Source organism: Callospermophilus lateralis, chromosome 2 (genome assembly GCF_048772815.1).
Source record: "Callospermophilus lateralis isolate mCalLat2 chromosome 2, mCalLat2.hap1, whole genome shotgun sequence".
Taxonomy (NCBI): Eukaryota; Metazoa; Chordata; class Mammalia; order Rodentia; family Sciuridae; genus Callospermophilus; species Callospermophilus lateralis.
The window spans coordinates 43,264,972-43,277,606 of record NC_135306.1 but is presented as its reverse complement, the minus strand read 5'-3'; the positions used below and the strand labels follow the sequence as shown (position 1 = coordinate 43,277,606).

Below are 12,635 nucleotides of genomic sequence, written 5' to 3'. Positions count from 1 at the left end.
TTCTTTTTTCCTAATGTATTTATTTTAGGTACAGACAAGATAAACAAGAAACAATACTCGAAGCATTTTTTTTTAGAGGAAGGCACCCATAATTCACTACCTTGACAACTTTTTATTTTGGGGTTATTCTTTCCACAGTATACCTATTTTTATATAGTCGAAAGCTAGTGAACATAATCATTTTGGATCTTTTTTTTTTTGATGAGGGCTTGAAATGGGGTCCCGCTAGCCCTACCCATGGCCCTGCAGTTTTATTACCAGCACTTTCAGAAGCCACAGACACTCGCCTGAGGGCTGACTGCCAGACAGTCCTTTCTTCCCAGGGCTATGCAGACTGACTACTCAATGCAGGTGTTCCTTGGTAAAGAAAGCAGGCCCCATCACTCGTCCACCTAGTCGAGCCCTCCCAACTCCTGTCTCCTACACAGAATTCCTTGCTGCTTCACTCTGGCATCCAAAACGAGGGAGTGGAGGGGTTTACAAGTCCAGTGATGGTTGCTCCATAGACTACATGTTTGGATGCTCTCAGATTCCTAAGACTAACCCCTGTTTGCTTGGAGTTTCATAAAGGACAGGATTTCTTGGAGAGCTTAGGGATGCTGAGAGGGGCAGCGCACTGGTCATGGACAAACTCTATCTCATAAGAGAAGAGTATTGTGTTCAGTGGCAGCATGGGACTGGGCAAGGGGAAAAAAGAAGGGGAAAAGAAAGGAGAAAGAGTAGAGAGGTATAAGCTCTTTGCAAGGATGGTGCAGTGCAGCAAGGCACCACTAGAGGGCAGAGTGACTATCTTCTCTGGTTCAATTTTTTAAAAAAATTTTTTATTTGTATATGACAGCTGAATAGATTACAATTCTTATTACACATATAGAGCATAATTTTCCATAGCTCTGGTCATATACAAAGTATATGCACACCAATTCATGTCTTCATACATGTACTGTGGATAATAATGTCCATGATAGTCCACCATCATTTCTAACCCCATGCCCCCTCCATTCTCCTCTCATCCCTCTGCCCTATCTAGAGTTCATCTATTCCTCCCACGCCCCCCCTCCCTACCCCACCATGAATCAGCCTCCTATATCAGAGAAAACATTTGGCATTTGGTTTTTTGGGATTGGCTAACTTAACTTAGCATTATTTTCTCTAACTTCATCCGTTTACCTACAAAATGTCATGATTTTATTCTCTTTTATTTCTGAGTAACATTCCATTGTGTATATATGACACATTTTTTATCCATTCATATATAATCAATCAATAAATATATAAAAATGTTCATCATCACTAGCAATTAGAGAAATGCAAATCAAAACTACTCTAAGATTTCATCTCACTCCAGTCAGAATGGCAGCTATTATGAAGACAAACAACAATAAGTGTTGGGGAGGATGTGGGGGAAAAAGGCACACTCATCATTGCTGGTGGGACTGCAAATTGGTACAGCCAATATGGAAAGCAGTACAGAGATTTCTTGGAAAATTGGGAATGGAACCACCATTTGACCCAGCTATCCTTCTCCTTGGACCCAGCATATTACAGGGACACAGCCACGTCAATGTTTATAGCAGTGTAATTCACAGTAGATAAACTCTGATCCAATTTTTAAATTGGGGTTCCAACTTTCACTGCACCTTGGACTTATGTGAGGAGCTTTAAAAAGTACAGATGTTGAGTCCTACCATCTTAGATACTTTTGATACCAGTGGTCCTGCATTAGTTGGGCTTTTGTTAAATTCTTCTAGAGGATTCTACTATAAAAAGTGTTGCCACAAACTCCTGTACTAAGTGATTTAAAATTTTACCATCATTAATGTTTCTATCCCCTCATCATTGATTTATTTAGTACCATGATGGTCTCATGCTTTATGCTAGGTTTGGGGGTAACATATATTAGAGACAGATTCCACTTTTGGAGAGCTCACACATAGACACACAACTAGCAATTTTAGTAGTGGATGAATGCTAAGGATGAGGAAATCATACATGCCATGGGCCCGGAGAAGTACACTGAACCAAAACTGAGGGAAGTCAGAGAGGGCTTCTTGGAGGAGGTCAAAACCTGAGTTTTTGGGGCCGGGGATGTGGTTCAAGCAGTAGCGTGCTCGCCTGGCATGCATGCGGCCCGGGTTCAATCCTCAGCACCATTTACAAACAAAGATGTTGTGTCCGCCGAAAACTAAAAAATAAATATTAAAAATTCTCTCTCTCTCTTTAAAAAAAAAACACCTGAGTTTAACAGTAAATGTTGAATAGATACTGAATATGAAAATGAGTCAGCTGAGCTGGAGGCACACATAATCAAAAAGTACAGAGTCAAAGGAGAGCCCAAGAGACCTTTAGAAATCCAGTAATTCAAAAAAGCTGGAGAGTACTGCTGAAACAGGAGCAGGGTTATAGGGTCTCTGAATTCCAGCTAAGGATATTAAGAAATTTTAAGGAAAAGAACCATGTGGTTAGAGTTGCTGTTTAAATGTCCTGTGTGGAGGACAGACTATTAGAGTGAGGTCAGTTAGGCACAGAGGTCAATGAACAAGCGGCTGTCATGAGGTGGTGGATGATGGTGGCCTGAACCAAGGTGGTAACTATAGGGACAGATCCAACTGGAGTAAAAAGAAAATCAAAAAGTGCACATGGAACTTGGTAACTGGGAGGTGTGAGGTTAGAAGAGCCAGCAGGCTGGAAGCAAGTGAGTCCTAAGTCACAAGCAGAGTGGGCTTCACCTTCCATCCTTAGCCACGTCAGGGAAGAGAGCTGGAGTAACAGGTGGGAGACAGGGTTGGGTGGATGCAGAGTGAATGAGGGTGTGAGTGTGAAACATTTAAGGTGTGGATGTGGGAAAGGACACTTTGATATTTGAATATAAAAGTACAGAAGTACCTTTTGGGATTTATAATCATAAATATATGCTTCCGAAAATTGTCACTCCACACGGAACTGGGAGAAGACGGCACATTAAGGAATCATCCTTGGGATGGGAGTGGGGTGACTGCGTGGATGAGTGGCCTGGGAGCTGCCTGCTGGGCAGTGCTGAGAAACGTGCTCTAGTACTCCTGGGTTTGCTCTGCCACACGCTAATGTAGCTGAAGTGCAGCTGATAAAGTTTGGACAAAGCTCTGGAAGTGGGGGATGATCTGTCAGTGGCAAATCATATGATTCCTGGGGTGGGTGGATGGGAAAAGAGCTACAAATCATATAGAATTTGAGGAAATGGGGGAAAAAAAGTGTGAAACCAAGCTTCACAATGTCTAGTGCACATCTCATTTTGCCTATGGGGATTCAATGAGCCAAAAAATGGAAGCAACCTGGAGTGAGGGCCAGGCACCCAAAGGGTGAGTTTGTGTCTTTGTCTCATTTCCAAACACAATGTAAATTGCACTGGCTAGACATTATCTCAACCTCTGTTGATGCATATGCATCCTGTTCCCCGAGACCTGAAATGCTCTTCATCCTCATATACTAGATGATGCCTATACCTCTTAAAGAACAGGGCTCAGGTGTCTCCTCCTCTGGAAAACACAGTCCTTCATGGCCTCCAAGCATGGTCTTCCAGCCCACCCCAGTGTTCCCTTTACCCTTTCCCCACATTCCAGTTCTCAGTTTCTACACCTGTTGCCTCTTCAAGTCACTGGATGGTCTTGAAAACCACAAGGTAAATGGTCAAATGTGTGTCAATGTGCATATCCACAAATTCATGTACAGTTGTTATAGGGGCCCTCTGAGGTAAGTGAAGCACTATCTGCACATTTTTGAATTTGAAAACATGCTTGTGGCTGGGACATTCATAAAGCAAAGATTCCTGAGTCTGCCGTGCCTTAGGTCTGCTGAGCACCACACAGGGTTCTCTATGGGCCTTGAGTAAGACACAGGCCCAGCACAGAGCCTCTGAAGGGTCCCTGCCCTGTCTGAGTGACCGCTCCCTTTCTCCTCTACAGGGAAGGCTCCCAGTGCGCTGGATGGCAATTGAGTCCCTAAATTACAGCGTCTACACAACCAACAGTGATGTGTGAGTAATCTTCTTATTGCTAAGGGATTTTACCCCCCAAGAAAAAATCAACATCTAACAGGCTTAAAAGAGAATCAGGAATATCCTATACTTCTGTGGAGAAAATATAGAATAAATGAAGCCACAGAACAGTTTCCAGAGTGTGAAATCACTGACAGCAGGCTTGGGGGCTCCTTTGCTTCAAGTTGTGTCCTTGTGATCTCTAGAGGAAGGGCATATGATCCTGCCTCTGACGCCCCTTTCTGGACCTAACTCTGAGGACACAGCCCAGAATAGTTGCTGGTGAGCACAGGTGGTGGCCCAGTAGGGCCATGTCTGCCTGCAGTGACAAGCCTTAGGCTGGCAGTGGTCAAAAGGATTGGGATTGAGACTGGACCATCTTGTCTTGCACCCCATTTTCAGAAGAAAAGGCTGAGGACCAGAGGGTGACTTGTTTCAGGGGTTTTGCTTATGCCAACGTTGGGGACTGGCAGTGACTGTATCCTCACTTGAAGGTCCTTTTTATATATTATCTCTGCATAATTCTGAAGCAGGGATTGGTCTCCCCACTTTCATAAAAATATGCTAAGATATTCTGATCCGCACAATTGCAGAGACAGAGTTCTCTCACTGCTGGTCATTTAACTCTGGAAAATGTACCTCTTGCACCTTGAAGAAGTGAGCAAAGACATGGCCACATTTCCCAGGAGCTGAGGTGGTCTTTATCCTTTCCTCAGAGAGCAATTGGCTCCTTTAAAAAAAAAAATCCTTTCTATCTGTTGGGTACAACAATTAACAATAGTTGTGAACTAATGGCAAAAATAAATAAACAAATAAATTAAATGAAATATTCATTTACCAGTCCTCAGTTGTGTTTGCAGGAGGGACCTTTGAGATAAAGGACTGGGTTTCACTTGGTCAATTCGCCCCATGTGCTGAGTCTTGGGTGACTGTTTTCCATCTTTGTTGTAGATCTGACCCCCCAGCATGGTTATATATATTTTTTCTCCTCTAGCCACACAGTAATGCGATTTCTAGACAATCTGCAATAACAAAAGGGTAAAAATCTATATTTCATAGTTGTATAGAATAAAACTTTAGTTAAAATATTTTAAATACACACACACACACACACATACACACACACACACACACACCACACACACACAAAGAAGCTACCAAATGTTCAGTAGTTTGGCCTGGGTCATAGGAGTATTAGGTGGCAGAGAGGGGATTTGACTCAGACCCAACTGGCTTAGAATTTTCCTCGTTTTTCACAGTACTACTTTGCATTTCCTACTTAAAATAATTTAAGGGTTTTGGCAAAGTGAGCCCATTCCCCTGTTATACCCTTCCATTGGCCTACAAGGAGCCCACACTGTGTGCAGGGTCACATTCCAGGAAGCAGACATTTTACATTTCCCTGTCTGAGAAAGGGTGGATCACCCTGACCTTTGGGGGCAGGAAGTGGAGTGGCCAACCTATTTGCTGATTAAAGGTTTTGCATTCTTCCCTCCTGCAGATGGTCCTATGGTGTGTTGCTATGGGAGATTGTCAGCTTAGGTGAGTATTTTTCCCTACCAGGTGATACTGGGCAAAGGGAGGAGACCCTCCAGCACTGCCTCCTAATAATTCCACAGGGCACTGTTTGTGTGTGGTGCTAGGATGTAACTGGGAAGTACAACCTTAGAGGTTTCCACAAAGTATAGTTACTCTCATGCTTCTCTTTTTGAAAGCCATACACCTAACATATGGAATACTATTGACATAGTGGCCAGGAACTTCATAGGTTGTTTCTGCTTGTGCAAAGGTATCAGAACTGTTTACTTCCACAATTTTATACTTACATGTTCAAGAAAATTAAGGCATTACACAGAAAAAATAAGAAGAACTATTGTGATTTTTCCCCTTATTTTTGTATCCCAAGATTTCTATATTAATCTTATAATTAAAAATGTACAATAACTATTATTGATAAAATAGGAATTGCATAACTACTGACTTTTCCAGTTAGAAAAATCTTGTGGGCACAGCAGCTGTTCTGCATATAGGTGGACTTAGGGAAGAAAAATAGCTCGGTCAGTAACAGGGCTTCCCCTGAAGGAATGGTTGCATCTCGGTGCACTCTTGCCTTGCAAGTCCAGCCTGGTGCAGAGCAGGTGCTCACCTCACTGATAGCCTGTCTCCTTCCTCACCTCTTGCTTTGGGTCAGGATGCACTGCCTGCTGTGCCTGAGGGACTCAAAGCTACACCACTTTATCTTTCAGGTGGTACCCCCTACTGTGGAATGACTTGTGCAGAACTCTATGAGAAGCTGCCCCAGGGTTACAGGCTGGAGAAGCCCCTGAACTGTGACGACGAGGTGTAAGTCAGGCCTCACCCTGAGGGCTGCTCTATCTCAACCTTCCTCCTGTGCAGCTTGGACAGGTCCACCCTAATGAATAAGTCACTGATACCTACACACCCATCAACACACACTGCATAGAGATCCCAGAGAGCTGAAGAAAAGGAATACTTCTATATTAAGACCTTTACATAATGGAGAGGCAGGAGTAGTTTTCCAAGCATAGAAATCTAGGAGAATTTTAAGGTATGAATCTTGTCAAGACTGAAATGAGGAAGGACAACATCTGAAATAAATGCATAGAATTTTTTAATGTTGCATGGAGATTTCAGAGGCTCTAGATTGAACAAGTAATTTATTGTCCAGACTATGCCACTTTGTGAGAATGAAAACTATTAATAATAGCATACATGTAGGCCATAGGGGCAAACCTGGATGTACTTGGACCATTACTAGACAAAGTTCCTCAGATATCACTTTGTGAGAGTCATTCCATAGGAGATTAACTCCCATCATTAAGAAATGTGTTACAACAACAACAAAAAGAAATGTGTTACAGTAAAATCATTCTAGTATCTGTAACTGACTGATAGTTGATAGCCTTTTGTGTATCTAAGATTTCCTCAAGGCATTTGTTCAGTATGTGGGGTCTTGGGCCACTCCTAGACATCCTGCTTCTGTACGTCTAGGGCTGGTCTCAGAGAGCTGCATAACAAGAAGTTTTGACCACAGAGAGCATATCTACTAGTGTCTTGCAAGAAATAAATGATACAAGAGGAAGGGAGCTCTGTGGTCAGGCAAGCTGAGAAAGCTTCATGTTAAGCCTGGTGTCAGTTCAGGCTGGTATAGCAAAGTACCATAAACTGCATGGTTTATAAGCCGAAACATATTTCTTACCATTCTGAAGGCTGGGATCCAAGATCAAGGTGCCAGCGGATTTGGTGTCTGGTGTCTCTGAACCGTTTCCTGGTTCTGAGATGACTGCCCAACATTCAGTCCATCACACCTGATTAAACAGGCCTTTATTATTGTGATAGACATTTATTTAAAGTAATATACATGCAGACCAAATGCTTTTTAAATTGTGTGCTTCAGGCTTAACCAATTTTGTAAAAATACTATGAGGACTGTTGCATCCACTGATTTCGACCACGCGATTACTGCTTTTTCCAGTCTTCTTTCCTGAATGACCTCTTTGATATTATCCTCTTCCTATTTTTGTCCCCTGCTCTTTAGGCAAGATCTGATGCCTCCTGGTCTGGTCCCGTGCTCTCTTGATGCAAAACACCCTGTCATTATAAAGGTCCTCAGGAAGTCTTCTATGGCTTCTTTTACATTGTATCATCTTGCATTAACCCCAGCTCATTAAATCCTGTAGCATTATAATACCATTTGTGAATACCATCCAGCCACCATCCTGATGCTGCCACAGCAGGCCTGCTTGCCATTTTGACCCTGGAGACTTTTGTTTTTAACGACAGGGCTTCTGAGAGTCTTGCCTCTAAGAGGAAGATGCCAGGGTAGCATTTTACAAGAGACACTCCCATTCTGAGAGGTAGTATTCTAAGAGAAATGCTGCTCCACACACAGTTCCTTCTGGATGATCAGAACAGTGGAAACCAAGAACCTGCAGGAATAGCACTCAGGGTAGAGAAGAAGGGATGTGGATAGAGAGCCGGGAAGCCTAGTGGAAACTTCCAGGTGCTGTGCTCTCATCTTCTGCTAATTCTCTTTCCTCTCTTCCTGCCCCACACTAAGACACACCCAGGACTGAAGCACAGTCAGAGTTAACCCTTAAACTTCTTGTTCTCAAAGGTATGATCTAATGAGACAATGCTGGCGGGAGAAGCCCTACGAGAGGCCTTCATTTGCCCAGATATTGGTGTCCTTAAACAGAATGTTAGAAGAACGAAAGGTGAGTGGACACTTTGAAGCAGGAACTCTTTAACTGGAGTTCCTGAAGCACCGAGGGCGATTCATCAAAAATCACTGATACGATTTTAACGAGTTCTTAGATAATACAGGGATAAAAAGGATGTGCCCCCCAATTCCAAGGAAGTTACAATTAGAGGGAAATAAATTTGTGTATAAGATAAAGTCATATACAGGCTAGAACAACACACAGAATTACCCTATTGGAGCTAGAAAGAATCTTGGGCCTATATGCTGACCCTTTAATTTTACAGGCGAAAAAACACAATCAGGTAAAAGTAACTTGCTGAAGGACACTCAACAAGTAGATAACCAAGTCTAGACTACAGGTTACTACAGGCAGGGTCAGGAATCCTATCAATATTTTTAAAAGGTAGTTGTCTGTTGAGCCCCAGATTGATACAGCTAAGTAAATCTAGATTAAGGAAACAGATTTTTGGCTTCACCAAAGCCCGAGTGGTAATTTAACCAGTAATGTGAGTAAGATCACTCCTGGGATACATGAACAGAGCAAGAAGCCCCAGAGAACTTATTTCAGGGGGAGCATTGAGAGATCATGAGAAAGAAAAGCTCAAAGACTAAGGACAGGAAGCATATGACATCTACTTTCAGGAAAACAGTCAAATACAATAGAGAGACTGAGGAAAGGAAAGTGTCCCTAAAGATCTAGTATGTGAATTGAAACAAGCAAAGAAAACTAGGGTATCATGGTAACTGCCCCTGCAGAGGCAGAGCTGAGGCTGCCTGTGTCTGAACCGTTCTTGCTCTTCCAGACCTACGTGAACACCACGCTTTATGAGAAGTTTACCTATGCAGGCATCGACTGCTCTGCTGAGGAAGCAGCCTAGGACAGAACATCTTCACCTGCGTGTCCGTGTTCCCCTTCACTGGCATGAGAGATCCTTGATGCAAGCTAAGAAAACAAGCAAGCCTCTGCCAAGAGCTGTGATATAGGAGTGTGTACATATATTGCTGTATGTCTGGGACCTTCAACCCCAACACCCCGAGTGGATCTGTAGTATACTCTGACTCCAGTAGGACTGTATATACTGTTTAAGTAAGAATGTGCTGAAATCTGAGTGCCTGTGGTTATGCAATAATATATTTTTCTAAAAACATGGACTTCGTAGGAAGCTATGAGACTACAATTACTGTAATACATAATTTGTTTATTGTCCTAGATATTTTTTGATATTTGCCTTTATAATTGAATGCTATAAATATTTAGCTGTGTAGAAGCAAAATATTGTTAGTAAACCTAGCAGTTACCCTGAGAGCACAGGTAAGAAAAGCGAGGAAGATGTATGAATTCTAACAGGATATGGGTTAATATTTAAGAATATCTGTTACATTCAAATGATGTGGAAGATCTTTCTCTCAATTTCACCCCTTACCTGAAGAAGCCAGTCCAATTTCATTTGATCATATGACAGCTTTGTCTTCTGTTTCTACAGCCCCTAAGTCAGCATTCTGAACTGACACCTAAAAAATTTCTTAGACACCTAAGAACCTTCAGAAAAGTATAAACAAGGTTAATAGATGAATTAGTGGGATTTACCTTTTGGTTTCTCTGGTAATATTGACTTGTGTATTCCAATAAATAAAATAGCCAGGAGAGAGATTTGGGAGATGTATGACATGTATCATATTGAATTAACATTCCTACATGTATTGCACATTGTAAAAAGTTTGTTTAGATCAGTTGTGAGTTTACCATTTAAGCTGTAAAAACATGTTGCATCGAGATCATATAAGTGAATAAATGTCTTGCCTATCTATGGTTTGTCCAGGATTATGTCTCCTAGGAATTGCCAAATCATTGTTATATTTTAAGAAAATTTTTTTTAATTATTAACTTCTGTCTGTAACAAACATGTAGAGTGGCTGCTGGTGAGTATATGCTATCAGACAACAAAATCCAAAGCTCACAAAGTTGGAAAGGTCTCCTAGAAGCATTCTATCTAGTTCGTTTTCTTGCCTCAGGGCAGTATATATTTGGTATTTTCCAATGTGAACCCAGGGCTTAGAATTTTTTGTGTTACAATGTTTAATAGCAGTTCATCATGCTACATAAAGTTTAAGATTCTAGTCTTCCTAAATAATCTCATGTATTCCGAAATTAGGAAACTGAATTTATCCCAAGTGCATATTAAAGAGGAGATACAGAGCAAGAGCAAGCTGCCAGCCTATCATAATGAACTAAATGGAAACTCAAATGAAGAGCCATTGAAATATCCAGTGACATAAGCAAGATGGGACAGAAGGAGATATCAACCTTCATCCTCCCACAGAAGAATACATATAGAAAGCTATTCACAAATCAAAAATAGACAGACTGAGCTCAAGGACCCACTAAGGAATATGCAGCCACAAAACAGGGCAAAAACTGAGAGGATCCACAAAGAGGGCATTATTGGCAATATTGGCGTTTCAAGATGCCAAAAAGGCAGGTGCAAAGAAAGGTAGAGGCTACTGATACCAACCACGATGGGTGGGAACCACTTTGGTCCCCAGCAACCTGCTGGCATCTCTTGCCACTGAGCTAACCAACAGCTCTTTCTGCTGGGGGATCTCAGAGATGCACAGCTGTACACCCAACTTTCTCCAACGTCAAGCAGCGGTTGCTCTTGAGACGAGTTGCAGGTGCTCTACAGGCCCACACTGGGCCTGTCCACATCTCAGACAGCATAGCAAGCTAATTCAGACTCCAGGCCTTAAAGTTAAGCCCTCATATACGCCTCTCCTGTCACTAGCTCAGCTACCATAGAGAATAGGCCCTATCCTGATCCCAGAGCCACTTGAACAGGCACATGCCTATGTGCTCTTTTGTGCCTCCCCAGCTTACTTCACAAGCACCCTTACCTCAAAAACAATGTGGCAGTAGGAATGCCTGTGCCCCAGGTCCCAGCGCTATTAACCCCCAGACCCCGGAGCTCTATAGTCCCTCCAAATGTTCCTTTGCTCAGGCTTCAGCTCCATGGCTATTCCATGGGCCCTACTCATCAGACCCCAGTACCACTGCAAAATAGTGCACAAGCCAGACCTTCTGCCAAGAGGGATCTTCTAAGCTACAACCTCACTAGAAGAAGAAAAATATCAGCAGGATCTCAGCAACTATTCAAACATAGCTAGTCCAACCCAGAAGCCAAAATTTAAACTTTTAATTAAGTAGCCACATGTGACTAGTATCTACTTCACTGGACAATATAGTGCCAGGTTCCCTGTTGAATGAAAAAACAGCTTCAACAAGAGAATCTTTACTATAGCCATATAAACATGGAATCCTAGAGAGAGTATGACAATGATATCTGCTTTGTAAGCTAGAAGCAGCATGTTATTTACAGAAAGTTCTAAGATTGAAATGGTAACACTGTCCTTCTACCATTCTTATAAGTAAACCCCACACATTTGCTTTCTAAATATATTATAGGGAATAAAACCTTAATTATAAATGTTTTGTTATAGATGACTATTCACATGATGTTTGACATGTACAAAGCATGGCCCCGTATTTTTAGCATCTGTTTCTTGCATTCATTGTGAAGTTGTCATTAATCCCATAATTGACAGCTTAGAGCACCTGGGAGACTTGCTCAGTGGTCACAGCTGGTAAATGGTGGGGCACCCTTGGTCTTGTGGTTTCCAATTCTGTTTTCTTCTTCACTTTTTACTATTAATTTTTATATGCAGGAAGGAAGATCTGTACCAAGATTTCTCTGTTTCTATAAACAATGATGTTTTAAAAAGTATTTAAAGATTTATGCCAATTTGGGAATATAACAAATATCATAACCTTTTTTTCACTCATATAATCTCAATAATTTTATAATTATAATTGACACTGATTACATACAAAGAAAAGTTAGCAAATAAAAAGAGGATCAAGAGCCAATTCCTGGCTCCATTACTTACTAGGCATATGAACTTGGCTAACTAAACCTATTAATTATTTTCAGTTTCAGTTGCTTCATCTGAAAATGTGTGAACAAACATTTTAAAGCTAAGAGTGATTGAGAAATAAGGCCCTGGAAATTAGAATGCTATTCAATCATTTGGCTGTAATTACAGTAATAAAACATAAAATCAATGCACCACCTCCCAAACACACTGATCACCATCAGCAGCCAGGACTTCAACAAAAATCTTCACAAAGCCCTCCAGGATTCCTTCTTGATTGTGAGCATTGGACAAACATTGCCAAATATATTATTCTATTTTTTGTAGAGGCAATTCATGAAAATTTCATCAATGGAAACATTTTTCGAATTGTTATTGATCATTAAGGTCTGTGCTGATGTGGTAACTCAGGTTCTGAAACAAGCAGCATCCTGTTTGAAAAGTCTTACCTTGGCAGCCTGACACCCAGAGTAT

The 12,635-nt window shown here is 41.6% G+C and overlaps 1 protein-coding gene and 1 pseudogene across 2 annotated transcripts in view; one reads left to right on the top strand and one right to left on the bottom strand.

The window, feature by feature from the left end:
- Nucleotides 1–10,040, top strand: part of Tek (TEK receptor tyrosine kinase) — a 110,943-nt gene extending 100,903 nt beyond the window's left edge. For both annotated transcript variants that reach the window (XM_076845930.2, XM_076845929.2), the window contains exons 19-23: nt 3,939–4,009; nt 5,511–5,551; nt 6,256–6,352; nt 8,148–8,247; nt 9,038–10,040. In XM_076845930.2, the coding sequence (XP_076702045.1) occupies nt 3,939–4,009; nt 5,511–5,551; nt 6,256–6,352; nt 8,148–8,247; nt 9,038–9,112 (384 nt within the window). In that variant the 3' untranslated portion in view covers nt 9,113–10,040. The remainder of the gene's footprint in view (nt 1–3,938; nt 4,010–5,510; nt 5,552–6,255; nt 6,353–8,147; nt 8,248–9,037) is intronic.
- LOC143392076 (cytochrome b-c1 complex subunit 7 pseudogene) lies at nt 7,410–7,780 on the bottom strand (annotated as a pseudogene).
- Nucleotides 10,041–12,635: the final 2,595 nt, after the last annotated feature.